General features: G+C 38.7%; 1 protein-coding gene across 2 annotated transcripts in view; it reads left to right on the top strand.

Annotated features, from left to right (window-relative positions):
• ESF1 (ESF1 nucleolar pre-rRNA processing protein homolog) overlaps positions 1 to 4,054 on the top strand; it is a 69,241-nt gene extending 65,187 nt beyond the window's left edge. For both annotated transcript variants that reach the window (XM_019017468.4, XM_019017467.2), the window contains exons 13-14: positions 881 to 1,027; positions 3,216 to 4,054. In XM_019017468.4, coding sequence (XP_018873013.1) covers positions 881 to 1,027; positions 3,216 to 3,509 — 441 coding nt within the window. In that variant the 3' untranslated portion in view covers positions 3,510 to 4,054. The remainder of the gene's footprint in view (positions 1 to 880; positions 1,028 to 3,215) is intronic.
• Positions 4,055 to 23,367: the final 19,313 nt, after the last annotated feature.

Genomic DNA, 23,367 nt, shown 5'->3' with positions numbered 1-23,367 from the left:
TAATTTTGGCACAGGGTCATATGTGATTTTGCTGAGGCAGGAATTGAAGGCAGCAGTGCCCCTAGGGCTGATGTTCATGTCACTGTCCAGAAGTGTGCCTGACTGGCCACATAAAGTTATCTAAAGAGCAACAAAGAAAATCAATTTTTGTGGAAAATGTCTCTGAAAAGCCAGCTACAAGTGCCAGTGACAAAAGGAAATTAAGGCAGTCTAAAGTGGTAATATAGGAAGATCCACAAAGGTCGAGAGCATACCCTGTATTTTTACTAGTGTACATGGTTATTTACTTGATTCTTGAGGGTTCTCGTTTAATCCCATGGTTGGTAGAAAATACCCATTTAGTGTAAAAAGACATTTACTAGATTTCAGAAGCAGATACTAAGGTCCTACCTTCATAGAAATGTATCAGTATTGAAACAGTAAAGGCCAAAAAAAAAGCAAAAAAAAAAAACCTACTTGTTAAAAGTTACACATTTAGAAAGTATAATTTGCATCACAAAATAAACATTTGCTAGATTTAGCGTCATTGCGCAAAAAGAAAAAGTGAAAATGAGAACTTTTTATTTGAGGGTAGTTGGGGACTCTTGTTCCTGCAGCCTACTAATGAGTCACACTAAGTGAAATGGGGCCTGGTTTTTAACTACAAGGTTTTACCTCTCCTGCTCTCAGTAATGTTGCTTCCAGAGATTCTACCTTATTGCTATACAAAGATCTCTTTGTTTTGGTAATCCACAGTCAGTTTACAGACAACAGGTGGTACCCCAGAGTTCTAGTGATAGAGTCTTCCTTTCTAGAAGGGATATCTTCTGCCCTATACTCCTTTTTGGGGGTGAAAAAAAAAGCACTGTTGTACATTTGAACTTTTTTTTGCTCTCTACAGGCTGAAATGGCTTTGCTTATGATGGATGAGGACGAGGACAGTAAGAAACACTTCAATTACAACAAGATTGTGGAGCACCAGAATCTGAGCAAAAAGAAGAAAAAGCAGCTCATGAAAAAGAAGGAATTAATAGAGGATGACTTTGAGGTAACCATGGACACCAGGCATTAGCCTCTTAAAGCTGGAATTGAATCTAAAGTCAGCTCTGCAGATAGAAATTGAGCATAGTCAAAGTTACCCTTGAAAATGTCTTAGGGGCCAGGTGCAGTGGCTCACGCCTATAATCCCAACACTTTTTTGGAGGCCGAGGCATGAGGATCACTTGAGTCCAGGAGTTGGAGACCAGCCTGGGCAACATAGTGGGACCCTCATCTCTATGAAAAATAAAAAAAATTAGCTGGCTGGGCGTGGTGGCTCATGCCTGTAATCTCAGCACTTTGGGAGGCTGATGTGGGCAGATCACGAGGTCAGGAGGTCAAGACCATCCTGGCTAACACAGTGAAACCCCGTCTCTACTAAAAATACAAAAAATTAGCCAGGCGTGGTGGCGGGCGCCTGTAGTCACAGCTACTCAAGAGGCTGAGGCAGGAGAATGGCGTGAACCCAGGAGGCGGAGCTTGCAGTGAGCCGAGATCGTGCCACTGCACTCTAGCCCAGGTGACAGAGCAAGACTCTGTCTAAAAAGAAAAAAAAAAAAAAAAAAAAATCCAGGTATAGTGGCGTACACCTGTAGTCCCAGCTACTCAGGAGGCTGAGGTGGAAGGATCGCTTGAGTCCAGGAGGTCAAGCCTGCAGTGAGCCATGATCATGGCACTGCACTCCAGCCTGAGCAACAGAACAAGACCCTGTCTCAAAAAAAAAAGAAAAAAAAGAAAATGTCTTCGGAAAGACTGATGGTGGAGCCAAAGCTACTGTCTTTTAATCCAGCACAGCCAGTTCATCCCAGGGTGGATGAAATCATTGTTTCTTTGGTTGAGCACCAGGTGAAATAGTTGACTTGTATTTTGGTAGCCATATTGTACCAAAAATGTGTAGTTTTTAATGTTAGAATCACATGTAGTGATCCTCAGACCAGCAAAGGTCTGCTTGAATAGCAGGTTCCTGTCACAGTGGGTCACACTCACTGTGTGCAGTGGCTAGCGCAGTAAGTCATGTTTTTTCAGTTGCTGTGTTTTTTGTTTCCATTACTCCTTCCTCTTTTTGTTGAGTACATATTCCTAATGGCTGCAGGGTCCCCTAAGCATGAGTTTGAGCCGTCTGCCAAAAATCTACAAACAGCTGTTAGAAACTGCTTAATGACTTCCAACCATTAATGTGGAAGAACTGACCCTGAGTAAGATGGGGGAAATTTGGGAAATTTTAAATTTGTTCAAACAATGGAGGGTAGCATACAGATGGCTTCTAAGTAGCATATAGAAGGATTTGGGGGCTACTCTGTAGCTTCTGTTGTTTGAGTCAGTTTCACATATGCTCCCATTCCAGTTAGGTTTTTATTGAGTTACTTTCCTTATGAAAAGCAAAGAATGATTTGTAGTCATTCTGCCTTCATATATTAATATATGCATAAAAAGTATTTTTTACAGGATTTTTTTCCTTGTTCTGGGTATCGAGTCCCTTGGCCTCGTGATAACTAAGTAAAGCTACAATCTATCTACAGGTGGACTTGTATTTCGTGTGTTTCCCTTTCTGCTGGTTACCCATCTGCCTGGCAACCCTCAAAGGCTGGCTGCAGTTAAGGGTATACTCTTAAACATGGAACCACAAGTTTTTATAGAAAGAAGATAAATCTGGGGCTTGTGTCTGACCAGACCTTGATCTCAGATGGATTATTTGCCCTAGTGGTCTTTAAATCTTTTGATCCATGGATCACCTTCAATAGTTCCTTATTTTTGTCACCAAGATTAAAATTTCTTAAAATGTACTCAGAGTTCAGGGCCTCCAGCAGATGTTCTGATTGGCTTATTTATGCTGGTAAGAAATTGATTTTGTGCTGTAAGCATGGGAAGGCCCCGCCTCACAAACCACTGCTACAGTCATTTTGTCTAAGTGGTCGTTGTAGTTACCGGCCATAATATGTATATGTATGGCCCACTATAATTCCCTTTGAAATACATTGTCCTTGCATGATAAGAACAGGGTGCCCCACAAGTTGTGGTCCAAAGGTAGGCCATAAAGAGCTATGGAAAAACAGTTTCCTAATGAATCAGTACAAACACTCAGGTTTGTATTTTATATAATCAACTCACCAACTTTCGAAATTTGGCCCCATTTCTGGCCTTTTGCTTTAGTAATTTTGTTTAATTAATTAATTAATTTTTTTTTTTTGGATTTGCAGGTAAATGTTAACGATGCACGGTTTCAGGCAATGTACACTTCCCACTTGTTCAATTTGGACCCCTCAGATCCCAATTTCAAGAAAACAAAAGCTATGGAAAAAATCCTTGAGGAGAAGGCCCGGCAAAGAGAACGGAAAGAACAAGAACTTACTCAGGCAATAAAGAAAAAAGAGAGTGAGATTGAAAAGGAATCACAAAGGAAGTCCATTGATCCTGCTTTGTCAATGTTGATTAAATCTATAAAAACCAAAACAGAGCAGTTTCAAGCAAGAAAAAAGCAAAAAGTCAAATAACTGGATGTTACTTATTTTTGAATTGAATACATCTTTTCCTAAAATGTACAGAAATAGTAGGAGGGAATATTTATTGGGAACAAAGTTATCTTACAAGAACATGAATAAAATCTTTTTCTGGACATAGTAAAATTTTTCTCCATAAATGTACTTAATTGTGGATGACTGACAAATTTTTATTGTATATTCCTACAGATTAGTCATAATTAAATTACCTGCATTATAGGGTTTATAAAATTTTTATATTTTACAATGTTCAGTTCTAACTAGTGGAAAGTTACTCTAGCTTTTTAAAAGGCTGTTTACAATTCTGTGTAAAAATAGAGCAGTATCTACTCAAGTTTGTGTAAATGTTAGGGATAATTTGAAAAATATATATATTTAATACATTAATTTCTCTGGAAGCAGGAGGCATGTTTAAATAACTATTAAAATAATTTATTTTTCTAGCCATAAAGGATGGAAGTCAAGAACTTTTTGTTGTTTAGTCATGTTAAGTATAGTTTATGAAATTAACTTGTAAATAAAAGTGTGAAATATTCTCATTATTTTGTATAGCACTGATTTATTCCATTTTATGCATCTCAAAGTACTCTCTGGAAAAATATCTGAAAACCGATTTTAACTTTTTAAGAGGACAACTCCATTTAAAGGCCGTTCTAGAGTTGCATTGCTCGTAAATTGCATTTGAAATATTCATGAGCTCTCCAGTGGTTTTTCTGTTTGGTAGCAACAGAAAAGTCTTCTGTCTGTCCTTCAGATTTTTGGAATACTTTAGAAGGATGGATATGCTGCTGTAGAGTTTAAGGATACCTTAATTCTTCTTAAAATTAAAACACATCTTTAAGGCCTTAACACTCTTGGATCTCATCTGGTCTAAATATTATAGACAAGTGACAGTCAAATTAGATATGCTGTATAAGTAAATGTAAATAAAACCAGACTTGTAACTTGGAGCAAATTATAAATATGGTAACTTCTGAAAGACAACAGGAATTTGACCAGGTTTGTGGTTAAACTTGACATTTGGGGTATTAAAAATCAAACCTACTGACCAGGCAAGGTGGCTCTCACCTGTAATCCCAGCACTTTGGGAGGCTGAGGCAGGAGAATTGCTTGAGGCCAGGAGTTTTGAGACCAACCTGGGCAATATAGTAAGACCATAGGCTGGGCGTGGTAGCCTACGCCTGTAATCCCCCCACTTTGGGAGGCTGAGGCAGGCATATCACTTGAGGTCAGGAGTTCAAGACCAGGCTGGCCAACACAGTGAGACCCCCATCTCTACCGAAACTACAAAAAATTAGCCGGGCGTGGTGGCATGCGCCTGTAGTCCCAGCTACTCAGGAGGCTGAAGCAGGAGAATCACTTGAACTTGGGAGGCGGGGGTTACAGTGAGCCGAGATTGCGCCACTGCACTCCAGCCTGGGCGACAGGAGACCCTGTCTCAAAATAAATATATATACACATCTGTGTGTGTGTGTGTGCGCGCATGCATGTGTATAACAAGCCAAGTGTGGTGATGCATACCTGTGGTCCTAGCTACTCAGGAGGCTGAGATGGGAGGATCATTTGAGCCCAGGAGTTTGAGTTTACAGTAAGCTGTGATTGTACCACTGCATTCCAGCCTGGGTGACAGAGCAAGACCCTGTCTCTTATTTAAAAAAAAAAAAAAAGTCACCAATGTAGCATATATTTTAAAGACTAAAATGATGGAAAACTCAGAGTGATATCAAAATAATAAGGGAGTATAAATAGTCTCTGTAAAGGGAAGAAAAAAAGGACATTTAAATTGCTTATTATAACAGAAAAATGCACACTATCCAAACAGGGAATTGATTTTATCATAAAGCACTGATTATTGGATTATTCAGCCAAATAAAACATTATTTCTTTAGATACATCTGTGAACTCCCCATATTACCACTGAAAGGTCATGAATCTTAATATGTTTATGAGTATGGTCTATAAACAGATTTATGTTTCATATTTCATTCTCTGCAGGGGAAAAGTTTTGTTCTCTTTAAACTGTTTAATCATAATGCAGTAATTGCACAAAAATCAAAATCAGAGTCTGATTTTAAGGTTTCTGTGAACCTGAGCCATTGGGTTTGGTTTTTCTGTTTTTGAGCCCGTTAAGTCACTGCATTTAATTGTAAAATCTCATTTTACTAGTCAAGCACATAATTATAACAAAAAAAATTGAGTACATAAGTCATACAGAGCCCTGGCTCCTTTTCTCAAAGAGTTGATATTTTTTAGGTAGGAAAAAAAATGAGAACAGCATTATCAGGTGTTAAATATTCTACACCAATAACTTTAGGGTTCTCAAATTATTGCAGGTAGTGAAATTTAGGATTAAAAAGTGGCCACTATCATAATTCAGCAAACAAATTAGGGGAGTTTTGGTGGGTCTTAAGGTCACACTTAGTTGGAGTTTTTATTGCTGTTGGGACCGTGGAGAGTAGGTCAATCCTGTAGCATCATCTAGAAAAAGTCGTAAGTAACTTAATACTGGTGAAGCTCTGATTTGCTTCACCAGCAGCAAATGTTGGAGATCAGCTTGATACACAATATCGTCACTACATATTCTCTGAGAGAGGTATGCTAGAGACACGAGCAGGAGAGTGGAGACTGCATTTGTTCCATGTTCGTTACCAAGCAGGCCAATATTAGATAGGTAACATCTTTGCCTTTTCTCTTTATTAGAATCACTTGGTATATCAAAAACCCTAGTGGCCAGGCTGCACCTCATACCTATTAAATCATATATATAGCAGTAGTATCCAGACATCTTTTTTTTTTTTTTTTTTTTTTTTTTTTTTGCAACAGATTTTCACTGTGTCACCCAGGCTGGCGTGCAGAGTGCAATGGTGCGGTCTCGGCTCACTGCAACTTCTGCCTCCCAGGTTCAAGGAATTCTGCCTCAGCCTCCCAAGTAGCTGGGATTACAGGCACGTGCCACCATGACCAGCTAATTTTTGTATTTTTAGTGGAGACGGGGGTTTCACCATGTTGGCCAGGCTGGTCTCGAACTCCTGACCTCAAGTGATCCACCCACCTTGGCATCCCAAAGTGCTGGAATTACAGGCATGAACCACTGCGCCTGGCCCAGACGTCATTATTTTTTAAAGCTCCCTAGATAATTCCAATGTTCAGCAAAGATGGAGAACCACTTTTTTACTTCACTTAGAGGCAAAGAAAGGAGGCCCAAAGAATTTGCTTTTGGGTCCACCAGATTGGAGACAAGTTAATTTAATATCAACTATATCTGTTAGCTCTTACTGCTTAACAAACCACCCAAAATCTAGTGGCCTAAAATGGCATTTATTCCTTCTTATGAATCTATAGTTTGGCTGGGCAGTTAAGATCCAGCTCAGCTGGGGATTGATGAGACTCTGCATGTCTGAGGACTCAGATGGTTCTAGGGTGGCTAGAGGATCTCTCATGTAGTAGGCTAGTCCAGGCCTCACATGTGACGGAGGGTTCCCAGCTGCAAGAGAGAGTAAGTCCCAATGCACAAACATTTTCAAGCCTCCAACAGTGTCACATTTGCTATTGTCCCATTGGCAAAGAAAATCACATGGCCAAACCCTAAACCAACAAGTGGCAAAGTCACAATGCAGAGGGGTATACATACAAGGAGGCATGAACAAATTGTTTGTTATTATTAAAACCATCAACACTTTACTTAGGTTTCCTCTTCTGTAGAAAAATGATTTACCATCTGTTGGTCTAAATAACACAAAGTTGTTTGCAGTTTTTGGCAATTACAAAGCTGTAATTAATGTATAGGTTGTTGTGTGAAACATAGGTTTTCCACCTAGGTCATTTGGTAAGTTTCTATTTAGCTTTATAGTAAACTGCAAATTTACTTACCAAAGTGGTTGAACTGTTTTATGTTCCCATATATGAGTTCCAGTTGCTCCACGTCTTCACCAGCACTTGATATTGTCAGTTTTTGTTGATGCTCATTTTGGGCTACTGGGTTTTTGTTTTATTTGCCATTCTAATAAGCATTTACCTGTATCTCATTGTAGTTTTAATTTTCATTTTGCTAATGACTAATGATGTTGAGCATCTTTTCATGTGCATATTTACCAACCATATATCTTCTTTGGTGAAGTGTCTGTTCATGTCTTCTGCTCCCTTATTTTAAAATTGAGTTGTTATTGTTTTCAGAGTTGTTTATATATCTTATATACAAGTCCTTTGTCATGTATGTGATTAGCTAATATTTTCTCCTTTTCTATGGCCTGTGTCTTTTCATTCTTTTAACAGTGTCATTCACAGAGCAAAAATGTTTTATTTTTATGAAGTCCAATTTATCAATTTTTTCTTTTATGGACTGCCTTGGTGTCCTATCTAAGAACTTTCTTACAAAACCAAGGTTACAAAGACTTTTACTATATTTTCTTCTAAAAATCCTAGAATTTTATGTTATACATTTAGATCCATTTTACATTTTAAAGTAATTTCTGTATAAGGTGTTAGGGTTTGCTTGATACTCTTTTTTTTTGCATATAACTGTTCATTTATTTCAGCATTGCTTATTAAAAAGTTTGTTCTTCCTCCACTGAATTGCCTGAGTACCTTTATCAAAAATGAATTGGTCAATTACCAAAACTCAACCACATAAAATCCATAACCCCAATAGTCCTATAGTCATTAAAGAAATTAGTTAATTAATTAAACTCCCAAAAAAGAGACTACCAAGTCCAAATGGCTTCATTGGGGAATTTTAACAACTATTTGAGAATAACACAAATTTCACAGTCTCTTTGAGAAAATGAAGAATGAACACCTCTCAACTTACTTTATGTGACCAGTATATCTTTGACAGCAAAACAAGACAGTATAAATAAAAAAAAAACTACAGGATGATGTTCATTGTTAGTATATAGAAATGCGATTGATTCTAGAGAGTCAATCTGTCTCATGAACTTAGACATACAAATTCTCAAAAAAGTATTAGCAAATCAAATACAACAATGTGTGCAAAGAAATATACCACAGGACAAAGCAAGATTTATTTCAGGTATGCAAAGCTGGCTCGGCATTCAAAATCAATTGATGTGTGCCATATCAACAGACTTAAGAAAAAAACATATGATCATATCAATTGATGAGAAAGGTATTTGACAAAATCTAACATCTATTAATGATAAAAACTTTTCAGGCCGGACACGGTGGCTCACACCCATAATCCCAGCACTTTGGGAGGCTGAGGTGGGTGGATCACCTGAGATCAGGAGTTCAAGACCAGCCTGGTCAAAATGGTGAACCCCGTGAGACCAGCCTGGCCAACATGGTGAAACCTTGTCTCTACTAAAATACGAAAATTAGCCAGGCATGGTGGCATGTGCCTGTAATCACAGCTACTTGGGAAGCTGAGGCAGAAGAATCACTTGAACCCGGGAAGTAGAGGTTGCAGTGAGCTGAGGTCATGCGACTGCACTCCAGCCTGGGTGATAGAGTGCGACTTCGTCTCTAAATAAATAAATAAATAAATGTCTTCAGCAAGTTAGGAATAGAGGGGAACTGCCTCAACTTGGTAAATAATATCTACAAAACACCCGTATCTAACATCATACATACTTCATAGTGAAAGACTAGATGCTTTTCTTCTAAGATCAAGGCAAAGATATTTACTCTTACCACTCTTATTCAACACAATAGTGGAATTTCTACCTACTGCAATAGAGCAAAAAAAATTAAAACCATACAGATAGAAAAGGAAGAGGTGGAACTCTCCACACTTGCAGATGACATAGTTATCTACGTAGAAAACCACAAGGAATTGCTGGGCGCATTGGCTCATGCCTGTAATTCCAGCACTTTGGGAGGCCAAGGCGGGTGGATCACCTGAGGTCAGAAGTTCGAGACCAGACTGGCCAACATGGTGAAACTCCGTCTCTACTAAAAATACAAAAATTAGCAGGGCATGATGACAGATGCCTGTAATCCCAGCTACTTGGGAGGCTGAGGCAGGAGAATCGCTTGAGGCAGAGGTTGCAGTGAACCCAGATCATGCCATTGCACTCCAGCCTGGGCAACAAGAGCAAAACTCCATCTCAAAAAAGAAAAAAGAAAATCACAAAGAATCTACTAAAAGCCTCAAACTAATCTGTGGGTTCAGCAAAGTCACAGGATAAAAGATCATACCAAAATCAATTACATTTCTATATACTAACAACATATAAAATATTACAGCCACTCTGAAAGACAATTTGACCATTTCTCATAAAACTAAACTTGCGATAACCATGCAATGTGGCAATTGCGCTCTTCAACATTTATCCCAGAAAAGTGGGAATTCATATTCATGCAAAAACTTGTACATGAATATTCATAGCAGCTTTATTTGAAATAGCTAAAAACTCAAAAGAACCGAGATGTCCTTCAATGAGTGAATGGTTTAACTATGATACATCCACACCATAGAATACTCCTTACTCAGCAATAAAAAGACTGAACTCCTGATTCATGCAACAACTTGGATACATATCCAGAGAATTATGCTGAGTGAATAAAAGCCAATTCCAAAGGATTATATACTATAACATTCCACTTATATATAATATCATTGAAGTGACAAACTTGTAGAAATGGAAAAGAGATTGGTGGCTACCAGGGAATAAAAAAAGGAGGGGTGTGGAAGGCAGTGAGTGTGGTTACAAAAGGGCAACATGAAGGATCCTTATGGTGCTGGAAATGTCTGTGTCATAAGTGTGGTGGTGGCTATATGCACTTGCACATGGGATAAAATTGTATGGAACTAAATATTAACACATACATACAGGTGAATAAAAGTGAAACATGAAACCTGAGTAAGGTCAGATGATTTTTATCAATGTCATTGTCCTGTTTGTGACATTGTACTACTGTTTTTCAAAATACTACCATTGAGGGAAACTGGGTAAATGAAACACAGAATCTGTATTATTTCTTACAACTGCGTGGACATCTACCATTATCTCAAAATAAAACTTTTGATTAAAAAATCCTGCCAGGCACAGTGGCTCGAGCCTGTAATTTTAGCATTTTGGGAAGCTGGGGTAAGACAATCACTTGAGGCCAGAAGTTTGAGACCAACCTGAGCAACATAATGAGATTTCATCTCTCTCTTTTTTTTTTTATAATTATACTTTAAGTTCTAGGGTACATGTGCACAACGTGCAGGTTTGTTACACGGGTATACATGTGCCATGTTGGTTTGCTGCACCGATCAACTTGTCATTTAACGTTAGGTATATCTCCTAATGCTATCCCTCCCCCCTCCCCCCACCCCCCGACAGGCCCCGGTGTGTGATGTTCTCTGCCCTGTGTCCAAGTGTTCTTATTGTTCAATTCCCACCTATGAGTAAGAACATGCGGTGTTTGGTTTTCTGTCCTTGTGATAGTTTGCTAAGAATGATGGTTTTCAGCTTCATCCATGTCCCCGCAAAGGACATGAATTCATCATTTTTTATGGCTGCATAGTATTCCATGGTGTATATGTGCCACATTTTCTTAATCCAGTCTATCATCCATGGACATTTGGGTTGGTTCCAAGCCTTTGCTATTGTGAATAGTGCCACAATAAACATGTGTGCATATGTCTTTATAGTAGCATGATTTATAATCCTTTGGGTATATACCCAGTAATGGGATGGCTGGGTCAAATGGTCTTTCTACTTCTAGATCCTTGAGGAATCGCCACACTGTCTTCCACAGTGGTTGAACGAATTTACACTCCCACCAACAGTGTAAAAGTGTTCCTATTTCTCCACATCCTCTCCAGCATCTGTTGTTTCCTGACTTTTTAAGGATTGCCATTCTAACTGGCGTGAGACGATATCTCATCGTGGTTTTGATTTGCATTTCTCTGATGGCCAGTGATGATGAGCATTTTTTCATGTGTCTGTTGGCTGCATAAATGTCTTCTTTTGAAAAGTATCTGTTCATATCCTTTGCCCACTTTTTGATGGGGTTGTTTGTTTTTTTCTTATAAATTTGTTTAAGTTCTTTGTAGATTCTGGATACTAGCCCTTTGTCAGATGCGTAGATTGCAAAAATTTTCTCCCATTCTATAGGTGGCCTGTTCACTCTGATGGTAGTTTCTTTTGCTGTGCAGAAGCTCTTTAGTTTAATTAGATCCCATTTGTCTATTTTGGCTTTTGTTGCCATTGCTTTTGGTGTTTTAGTTATGAAGTCTTTGCCCATGCCTGTGTCCTGAATGGTATTGCCTAGGTTTTCTTCTAGGGTTTATGGTTTTAGGTCTTACATTTTAGTCTTTAATCCATCTTGAATTAATTTTTGTATAAGGTATAAGGAAGGGATCCAGTTTCAGCTTTCTATGTATGGCTAGCCAGTTTTCCCAGCACCATTTATTAAATAGGGAATCGTTTCCCCATTGCTTGTTTTTGTCAGGTTTGTCAAAGATCAGATGGTTGTAGACGTGTGGTGTTATTTCTGAGGCCTCTGTTCTGTTCCATTGGTCTATATATCTGTTTTGGTACCAGTACTATGCTGTTTTGGTTACTGTAGCCTTGTAGTATAGTTTGAAGTCAGGTAGCATGATGCCTCCAGCTTTGTTATTTTTGCTTAGGATTGTCTTGGCAATGTGGGCTCTTTTTTGGTTCCATATGAGCTTTAAAGTAGTTTTTTCCAATTCTGTGAAGAAAGTCGTTGGTAGCTTGATGGGGATGGCATTGAATCTATAAATTACCTTGGGCAGTATGGCCATTTTCACGATATTGATTCTTCCTATCCATGAGCATGGAATGTTCTTCTATTTGTTTGTGTCCTCTTTTATTTCGTTGAGCAGTGGTTTGTAGTTCTCCTTGAAGAGGTCCTTCACATCCCTTGTAAGTTGGATTCCTAAGTATTTTATTCTCTTTGAAGCAATTGTGAATCGGAGTTCACTCATGATTTGGCTCTCTGTTTGTCTGTTATTGGTGTATAGGAATGCTCATGATTTTGCACATTGATTTTGTATCCTGAGACTTTGCTGAAGTTGCTTATTGGCCTAAGGAGATTTTGGGCTGAGACGATGGGGTTTTCTGAATATACAATCATGTCATCTGCAAACAGAGACAATTTGACTTCCTCTTTTCCTAATTGAATACCCTTCATTTCTTTCTCCTGCCTGATTGCCCTGGCCAGAACTTCCAACGCTATGTTGAATAGCAGTGCTGAGAGAGGGCATCCTTGTCTTGTGCCAGTTTTCAAAGGGAATGCTTCCAGGTTTTGCCCATTCAGTATGATATTGGCTGTGGGTTTGTCATAAATAGCTCTTATTATTTTGAGATACATTTCATCAATACCTAGTTTATTCTCTTAAAATAGTTAAGAAATTAGCCGGTTGTGGTGGGCTACTCAGGAAGCTTAGCAGGGAGATTGCTTGAGCCCATGAGTTTGAGGTAAGCTATCACACCATTGCACTCCATTCTGGGTGACACAGTGAGACCCTGTCACTAAAAATAAAAAATAAAAACAAATTGGCCTTTTTTTTTTTTGGGTCTCTTTCCAGATTCTCCAGTCTGTTTTATTCATCTATTTTTATATCCTCTTTCCAACACCACACTATCTTCACTACTGTAGCTTTATAGTAATTCTTTTAACTTTGTTCTTTCTCAAAATTGTGTTGGCTGTTCTAGTTTCTTTGCCTTTCAATATAAAGCCATTTAAAAATCAGCTTCTTCATACCTACAAAAAAGCCTGCTGAGATTTTATTTTAGAAGGGCATTGAATCTATAAATCAATTTGTGGAGAATTGACATCTCAATAATACTGAATCTTTCCAAACCGTGAACATGGTATATATCTTCTATACTCTTTGGTTTCTTTCACCAGCGTATTCTGTTTTTTTGTATACTGCAGATATTTTTTAAAATTTGTACCTAAGTGTTGCAATATTTTCTGTACTATTGTGATACTTTTAAATTTCCGTTTCTAATTGTTTATTATTAGAATATAGAAAAACAATTAATTTTGGTATATTGACCTTGTATCCCACAAGCTTGCTAAACTCATTTATTAATTCTAGGAGATTACTGTAGATTTTTAAAGATTCTTCTCCAAAGATAACCATGTCATCTATGAAGAGAGACATTTTAATTTCATCCTTCTGTATTTCCATACCTTTTATTTATTTTTCCTGCCTTAGTACAACTGCTAGATCTTCCAGTATAATGCTGAATAGAGGTGGTGAGAGCAGATAATATCTTGCTCCCCGTCTTCACCTGATCTTAGCCAAAAGGCCAAGAAGCGATCTTGCTCCCCATTTTAGGAAGGAAGCATTCATTCAGTTTTTCACCAGTAAGTATAAAATTACCTGGAGATGCTCTTAATCAGGTAAAGAAAGTTTCTTCCTTTGCCTAGTTTTCTGCAAATTTTTAATCATGAAAAAATGCTGCATTTTTTCCAAATGCTTTTTCAGCATCTGTTGTTTTCAAGTGTGGTTTTTCTTCTTTAGCCTGTTAAAATGGTGAATTATATTTATTGATTTTGAAATCTTTAGTCAGCTTTGTATTCCTGGGATAAACTTCATTTGTTGTGATGTATTGTCTTTTTAATATATTATTATTTGAATTTGATAATATAATGTTATGGATTTTTGAAACAGTATTCATGAAGGTAACTGGTCAACAGTTTTCTTGCAATGTTTTTGTCTGGTTTTGATATCAGGGCAAATCTAGTTCATAAAATGAAGCCAGTAGTCTTTCCCCTTGTATTTTCTGGAAAACACTGTATTGAATTGGTGTTATTTTTTCCTTAAGTGTTTAGTAGAATTTGTCAATAAAACTATCTAGCCAGCTAGCTAACCACCTCCCGGGTTCAAGCTATTCTCTTGCCTCAGCCTCCCAAGTAGCTGGGATTACAGGCACTGCCACCACGCCCAGCTAATTTTTGTATTTTTAGTAGTGATGGGATTTCACTATGTTGGCCAGGTTGTTCTCGAACTCCTGGCCTCAAGTGATCTGCCTGCCTTTGCCTTCCAAAGTGCTGAAATTACAGGCATGAGCCACCGCACCTGACTAAAAGCATCTTTAAATGAAACCAGTTTTTCTCATAGGAAAGTTTTCAAGTAAAAATTCAATTTATTTAGTTATATAGGACTATTCAGGTTATCTATTCTTCTTGAGTGAATTTTCATAGTTTGTGTATGCCAAGGAATTAGTCCATGTCATTCAAGTTCTTGAATTTATAGGCATAACGGGGTTTTTTTTATTATTAAAAAGTAAACTTTAATGTCGAAAATGCAAACTTGGGGAGGGGAGAAAGATCACACACAAGGCTGTCACTTCACACTTGGAGGGTTGCACAACGGCCAGGCAGACGCGCTCCTCACTTCCCAGACGATGGGCGGCCTGGCAGAGGCACTCCTCACTTCGACCTAACGGGTGTTTTGGTAGTATTTCCTAATTATCATTTTGAAGTCTGAAGGGTCTGGTGATATCTCTTTTTTAATTTATAATATATGGTAATTTTTGTCTTTGCCATTTGTTTTTTGTCATTCTAAATAGAGGTTTATTAATTTTCTTGATCTTTTCAGAGAACCAGCTTTTGGTTTTATTCATTTTTCTCTATTGGTTTTCTGTGTCCAACTCCTGTGGAAGGTTTCTCTCCTGCTCTCCAGAAGCCAGATTCCCATCAAGTCCTGCCAGTGTGGCACCCCAGTAACTTCTCACAGTCCAGTATGTGCCACAGCTGCTCCCTCACCAATGAAGTTCGGACCTCAGCCCACAGGGAAGAAGAGGCTTTTCCAGATTTGCCTCTCATTTGAATGCTCTATCTCAGTACTAGGTATAGTGGATGTTCCCTATATCCATGATTCCTATATTCTTTAGAGTTCTCTTCCCAAACCCCAGTTATTCCTTTGTTGTCAATTCTCTGTTACTCTAATCCTGTTACAATGAATAATTATTTAAACTTACCTTGTTCAAGTTACTGTTTCTGTCTACTAATTGGATCTTGACTGATATCCAAGTGTGCAAAGATAACCTGGTCACCTGACCCATATTAGATCCTGAAAGACCCTCCTGTTCCTCAATGTATATTCCAGTACATATCAAGGCCCAGCTATATTGTACTTCCTGATCATGGATGTTTCCTTGAGTTCTGACAGTTCTTGTTATTCATTTTTATAGCCCCAAAACTTCACAGCTTAAAACAACCACAATAATATATTTTCTCAAGAATCTTTGATTTGCAAAGGGCTATGGGGGAAGGCTCACCTGTTCCCCACATTGCATCAGCTGAGGTGGCTATCCTGAAGGCTGGAGGATTTGCTTCCAAGATGGCTCCTTCACATGTGTTACAAGTTACAAGTTAGTGCTGGCTGTCAGCTGGGAGCATAGTGGCTTAGTTCCAAAGGTGATGAAAATTATCACTTTTTTTTTTAATTTTTTTTTTGAGACGGAGTTTCACTCTTGTTGTCCAGGCTAGAGTGCAATGGCATGACCTCTGCTCACTGCAACTTCTGCCTCCCAAGTTCAAGCAATTCTTGTGCCTCAACCTGCCGAGTAGCTGGGATTACAGGCACCCACCATCATGGCCTGGCTAATTTTTGTATTTTTAGTAGATACAGAGTTTCACCATGTTTGCCAGGCTGGTCTCGAACTCCTGACCTCAGGTGATCTGCCTGCCTTGGCCTCCCAAAGTGCTGGGGTTACAGGCGTGAGCCACTGCACCCGGCTGAAACTATTACTTTTTATGACCTTGCCTCAGTAGACACAGAGTATCACTTCTGCCATTCATACTTTATCAGTCACAGCAATCAAAAAAATCTTCCCAGGTGAGGAAATACACCCCTTAATGGGGGAGTGGCAAAGTTCTGAAATGGATTTCTGGAAATGTTTTGTAGTTGTATTGGAAAAATGAAATCTGCTTCATTGGCCATTTGGTGAACATCTACCCCCCACCTTTATAAAGTATATTACATTATAGTAAATGTCCTATTATTTGAGATTATCTGAGTAAATCTTTATTCTTTGCAAACAGAACACCCTGGATCAGCAGAGAAAGCTCTCTACCAGCAGTTGGGCCATAGTGCATAGGATCACTGAGCAGGTCAGACCACCAGAAAGGTTATGCATGCTCTCCAAGGAACTTGAAGTGATAGTAAGTGAGAACAATGGTTGTTCCCAAATATTTGTTCTCTCTGTCTTCCACAGTAATAGAACCTGTTAGTTGAGTTTAGGGCTTTCCCTAATAAAGATTATTTTACTCATTCTTCTTTGTATCCTGGTATAGAGGCAAATGACAGCTTCTAGGGATCTTCCTTTGAAGTCATCAGACTAGTTAATTTTGCCTCTTGCCTTCTTCCATCATTTCACTCTACTGCCTGGAATGCAAATGTAAAAGCTAGAGTTTTAGCAGCCATCTTAGGTCCTGAAGACAAAAGCCATACTATTAACTAGGAACAATGGATGGTAAGCTAGAAGAAGCCAAGATTACAGAGGATTTTGTAGAGCATGCCCACCATTTCATCCATGGACTTTTCCAAAAGTTCTATGTGATAGAAAAATTAAATCCTATCTTGTTTAAGCCCTTGTTTTCTCAGGTCTCTGTTACTTGCCATTCTATCTATATCCTACCTAATACTAAGACAAATATGGTGGCCTTTGGCTATCGTCTTTGTGGGTTATCTTGCCTTATTTTGAGACCATTGCAGATCATTTCTCCATATTCTTAAAGAAACTCTTTATATTGCATTGTAGTCAGAGTGCTTGCAACTTGACATTCCTGGAATAGAACGCTCAATACTGTAAGGTTCCCAGCTTTCTGGATGTGGACATGAGTCAAGAGAAGTGAGACAAACCCCCTTAGAAGGCAATTGGGACCCTTTGTTCTATAAGCACTACTGGCACAAGAGTTACAAACTATTTTCAGCATCTCTGGGTTCACATGATCACCTTCCTCTAAGAGTTTATGAAGGAGTAGTTGCCAAGAGAAAACCAGAATCAGGCACAGGAAAATGAAAATGTGTGAGTGAGAGTCTGTGCCCAACCTTAAGTGTGGGTTCTACATTACCCAAATTTGGCCAAAATGTGGAGATGAAAACTCCATGCTTTCTGACAGTGCCAAAGCAAATAGACTAACAAATTATATTGTGTTGGGGCAAGTTGTGAGAAATTCCTGCCTTGGGGTTATAAGCTGTTTTCATGAATTTTAAAAAATTAAAATTGAGTCATTATCCTTCATCACTACACATGCTTTTTGTCTTGAGAAGTGCTATGGTTTGATTTGTCCCCACCAAAACTCATGTTGAAATTTTATCCCCAATGTGGCAGTGTTACGTTTTTGAAATGTCTTTTTACTAAAATCTGAAATTAATTAGCAGTGTCTTTTCTCTTGAATTAGTAAGAAATAGTGTACTCAATCATACTTCAAAAAGTTCATCTGATGAGCAGGACAGGAAATGGTCACTAAAATGGATTAAATTTTTTAATTTTTTTGGAAAAATTATTAAACTTAAACTAACAGGAAAGACATTTTAATTAGAAGTGGAACAACTCTAAAAGATGGAACAGGATAACTCTGACAACAGCTCATTTTTCAACTAAACAAAAACTCGGAAAACAATTACTTGATTTACACATTTCCTCCATTTGGATCCATAATTTAGACTTGTAGGTCTGTCATAATCTTTCAGTTCTGGAGAGCTCACGGAGCATCAGAAACCATGTGGGGCCAGGCACGGTGGCTCATGCCTGTAATCCCAGCACATTGGGAGGCCAAGGAGGGCGGATCACCTGAGGTCAGGAGTTCCAGACCAGCCTGGCCAACATGGTGAAACCCCGTCTCTACTAAAAATACAAAGATTAGCCAGGCATGGTGGTGGCACATACCTGTAATCCCAGCTACTCGGCGGGGATGAGGCAGGAGAATCGCTTGAACCTGGGAGGTGGAGATTGCCATGGGCCGAGATCATGCCACTGCACTCCGGCCTCGGCAACAGAGTGAGACTCCATCTCAAAAAAAGAAAAACAACAAAACCATATGGGAATTGTGTTTCTTCAGATTTCTTTGGGCTCAAGTGACCCTCCACTTCCCTAATCATATTCTTAGGAATGTTGCACATAACAGAAATCAACTCAAACTAGCTTAAGCAAAATTTAAAAAGACATGAGCATGGGTATTTATTAGAAGGATACTGTAGAGTCTTGTAGCATAGAATCCAAAGGCAAGAAAGCAATCGATGCTCAGGAAGGGACTGGGAGCCGAGACTAGAATGTCCTCAGAAACGCTCCTCCCCTCATCTCTGTTTCCTGTATTTGTATTGATATTTGCTAATATTGCTGCCAATGCATCTCTCTCCTTAGCCCACTGGGCAAGTGGAATAAGATGACCACATCAGAATTTCACATTTTAAGTTATAGGTCCATTTTCTATGTTATTAAAGAAATAGCGGGATGTGGTGGCTCTTGTCTGTAATCCCAGCACTTTGGGAGGCTGAGACAGGAGGATTGCTTGAGCCCAAGAGTTGAGACCACCTTAGGCAACATGGCAAGGCCCCATCTCTACAAAATTAAAAATTAGCTGGGCACGGTGGTGCACACCTGTGGTCCCAGCTACTTGAAAGGCTGAGGTGGGAGAATCACTTGAGCCCAGGAGGTCAAGGCTGCAGTGAGCCATGTTTGCACCACTGCACTCCAGCCTGGGTGACAGCAAGACCTTGTCTCAAAAATAAATAAATAAATAAAGATTTTGTGCTTTATATTTAAGTTTCAGGAATAAAGTTTGAATTTTTCACATTGATGTCATTAAGATAAAAACATATTATTATATAAATAAACTTACATTACTATACATAATGCAACATTAACAACTGCTTAGTAAGTTTACTTGTGAATATTATATATCAACTAACACAATTTTAAAAACAACTTTCACACTACTATTTTATAACTTAGGTAATAATCTGGAAGATGTTCCAAGCATTTGAAACAACTAAATGACAAAGGATTCTTAATGTTTATAAAGAGAGAAGTAAAATGTCAAATGTATGACAATAGAAGAATTTTTATCTTCTCCAAGTGAATAGTGACTTTTGTATTACAAATTTTGGTGAATATATTCACTTGGAAATTCTTTAACCTTTGTCTTAATGGTGAACAATAAAGTTCTTAATAAATATTCAACATTCTTAAAGGAAGAACTCCTAGACCTGATTTTATTTTTCCCTGAACTAAGAGAGGCTTGGACATCCCTCTTCAATAATGTACACAACTGTGCTTGTGTATGGTAGATGGTCAATGGTCTAGAAGCATGCATGAGACACTGGTAAGAGAGATTGCCTCTGGGCGTCACACAGGAGGGAAGACTTACTTTTCCCTGAATGTCTGTTTATATGGCTTTGTTTTACTGCGTCAGACTAACTTTCAAAATTCTTTAAGTTGTCTAAGCCCTAATGAAGAGACATGTAATGAATGATTGTGAACTGGACCCTTTTACTATAAAGGATATTATTGGGACAGTGGTAGAACTTAAATGAGGCCTGAGGATTAACTGGTAGTGATGTATTCGTATTGATTTCCTGATTTTGCAGACTGCATTTTGATTGTATAGGAGAATGTCTTTTTCTGAAGGAAATAAAAAACACTAAGCTCCCCAAGAGTGTTGGGTCATTGTGTTGGTAGCTTACTCTCATATGGTTTAGAAATAAATAGATATATTTGGCTGGGTGCATTTTAGGAGGCTGAGATAGGAGGACTGCTTGAGCCCAGGAATTTGAGACCAGCCTGGGCAACATAGTCAGACCCTGTTTCTACAATAAAATTTTTTTTTTTAGTTGGGCATGGTTGCTTGCCCCTATAGTTCCAACTACTAAGAAGGCTGAGGTAGGAGGATGGCTTGAGCCCAGGAGATGGAGGCTGCAGTGACCCATGATCACACCGCTATACTGTACTCCAGTCTGGGCAACAGAGCAAGACCTTGTCTCAAAAAAAAAAAAAAGAAAAGAAAAAAAAAGAAAGAAAGAAGAAAAAAAGAAAAATAAGGAGAAAAGAAAAAACAATCAAATATATTTGTACTGTCTTGAAACTTTTCTGAAATTTTGAGATTTTTTTCAAAATTTTAAAACATTAAAATTATTTTTTAAATATTCTAAGCACTAAATTTGCGGAGAGACAATGTGATTGGGCAAAGTTTAGGCCCAGCTTATATCTGCTGCTCACCCCATTAGCTGTGATCAGTGGGAATCAGGAAGCAGTTCTCTGAATAGTTTCTAAAACAGAGAGATTGGGAAAAATGCTCCAATAGATGTCTGCTGCGCTAACAAGAAACTATATCATGATTCACTGGTTTTATACTACCGGGTTTTTTTTTTCGGTGACTGATGAGTATTTATTAATTTTGTTAATTCTCTCTTCTTTTCCTTTTTGGGGAAGTGTGGGAGGGTGGGGGATTAGATACATGAAATGCAATGAGAATCCAAGACCAGCTAGAAAGAAGTGCCCAATATGGAACTCCAGGCTGTGGTCACACTGATTGCCTCTGCTCATCTGGTGAAAATCCCATTCCAATGATTGCCGATGACATTTTATCATATTCTCTGCCCTGGACAAGAACTAACCTTGACTGTTAACATTGACAATGGAACATTTTAGAACATTACAGAAATAGGAAAGTCATAAAGGTTTCTTCCTTAATTCATAGCACTTGGGCATCCATAGGTTATGCTTTCCTCGGTCACCCCCACCCCCGTACATTTTCTCTGAGGGTTCCCTTCTCATCTCCCTGGGAGTGTTGGACAATGCTACCTAGCGGGGACTTTTCTCCTCTCGGCCTTTAAGGGAAACTTCAAGAAATCATAATCTTCACTTGCCATGTTTTATCATCAGTGAAATATTTTTAAATTGTCTGATATAATCAAGCGTGGCCACTTAAAACTTCACAAGAAATTTTCCTTTCAAGATGGAAAGATCCAAATATGTTCTGAAGTGTCCTTTTCCCTCAATTTATCATCAATGTGGAAGTTTTTCAGGCAGTCTTTGGCATTTCAGTATGTTTTCTTCACTCTCAGAGGGAAGGCACACAAGGGAAAGCAGTGAGTACTTGAGTACCTTCATCACGATCAAGTCTCTTTGACAAGCCAGCAAGGTAGTCATTAGTCGTGGTTGCTCTGTTTCAGCTCCCCCATCTTTTGGGCATATGGAAGTCAATGTTCCCATGCACTGAAAGTTACATGTGGCCACGTGCTTTCTTTGATCAATGAAATAAGTGCAGGCAGAAGAAAGTACATCACTTCCACATAGAAATGCTAAGAACCAATATAGAATTCACTACATGCTCTTCCTCACTACATTCTCTCCCTCTTTTCCAAGGTCACTCCCAAGGTAGCCAAATGAACACCCAACTGACATTGTTCACATAGCATAAGTAAAAAGATAAACCTTGTTTTAAGCCATTGACACTGGAAGTCATTTGTTTCTGCAGCATAACCTAGCCCATTCTATCTGATACAGAAACCTCATTCTCCATCTGGGCTCAGTTTCCTCATGCTGGCCTTTTATGCATATCTGCAAGGAAGAAGTTCTCTTCTCTGAGAACTCAATGTTAAAAATGATGTATTATTTGTTATGATTGCTTATATGAACTTTTTATGATGATCCACTTGTGAGATATCTGCCACTATCGCATCAGATTTACCCTCCTTTTGAGATGACTTTGCTTGTGACTCAGAGAAGGGCTATATTATGCTATGGTAGGCAGATATTGGGATATGTTCCCTAGTGCCAAGCCATTGCAGTACAGTATCCAAAGGTTTGAAAAACATGACTTTGACCCTGCTAGCAATACACTTTAAGATGCGAGACGAATAATGGGGTCCCCACAGTGACTGGCATGTAGGAACTAGCATAATGGCTAACTGTATAGAATTTGGAGTCAGTCAACCTGGTTTTGAATCCCAGCCCTGCCATTCACTAGTAATAAGTGATTTGGAACCAGTGATTTAGCTCTTTTAGACCTGATTTTCCAACTTTAATATGGTGATACTAACAGTACCTATGTCCTAGAGCAGTATTAAGGATTGAATGAAATATTTAACCTTATTATTACTATTGCACTTCAGAAAATATTCTCAATGCCTTCCCTTCCCCAACAACTCATTTCATTTTCACATAAGGTTGGCAAGTTTTTTATTGGAGTTACCCTTTACTGGGGGCAAGATCATTCCTTTGAAGATAATTTTATGTGAATTCAAATGTAAAAATGTTGACCAAACTCATTTAAGGTCCTAAGTTCGTATTGTTGAATGGTGCAGAATAAGAAAAAGGGAAACTTCGTTTACATTTTAGATCTAGGAGCTAGTAATATAGACTACATAATGGCCAAGGCCTCCACCATACATAGAGATGAGTATTTTGGAAGCATGTCAGTGGTAGAGTTCGCTAGCTCCTTGGTGTCCATAATCTGGCTGGTGAGATTTGGAGGCTCAGAAGACAGATTGCCATGCCTGGAAGGCCTTGCAAAGACTAGCTGTGATTGGCTGTTCTGAGACCTTCTGTCTTTCCACTTTGACTGCCTTGAGAGAGAGAGAGAGGCTCTCCTCGTTTTATCCTATCTTCAGATTATGCTGACTCTCTCCATCTCACCTTTGGGCAAAGCTGGGTCTCATTTCCGGGCCTCATTTCATGGCTTGCAAGTAAATAAGAGATTTACGGTGGAATGATGCACACAGCTCATGCATTCAAATTAAATGCTAAACAATCTGCCAAATGACAGGACCCAGGTACCCCGAGGAATCTCAGTCAGAAGTACCTTGAAAACCTTCCCCCAACAATGCCACTCCTAGATGTCTCAGAAACAACTGATTTGGCAACTCAACTCAAGTGGCATATGGGACAGAAATTGTGATTGGTCTAGCTTG

Source organism: Gorilla gorilla, chromosome 21 (assembly GCF_029281585.2).
Source record: "Gorilla gorilla gorilla isolate KB3781 chromosome 21, NHGRI_mGorGor1-v2.1_pri, whole genome shotgun sequence".
Lineage (NCBI taxonomy): Eukaryota > Metazoa > Chordata > Mammalia > Primates > Hominidae > Gorilla > Gorilla gorilla.
Note: the sequence above shows the minus strand (reverse complement) of the source record. Positions and strands in the feature narration are given on the sequence as shown.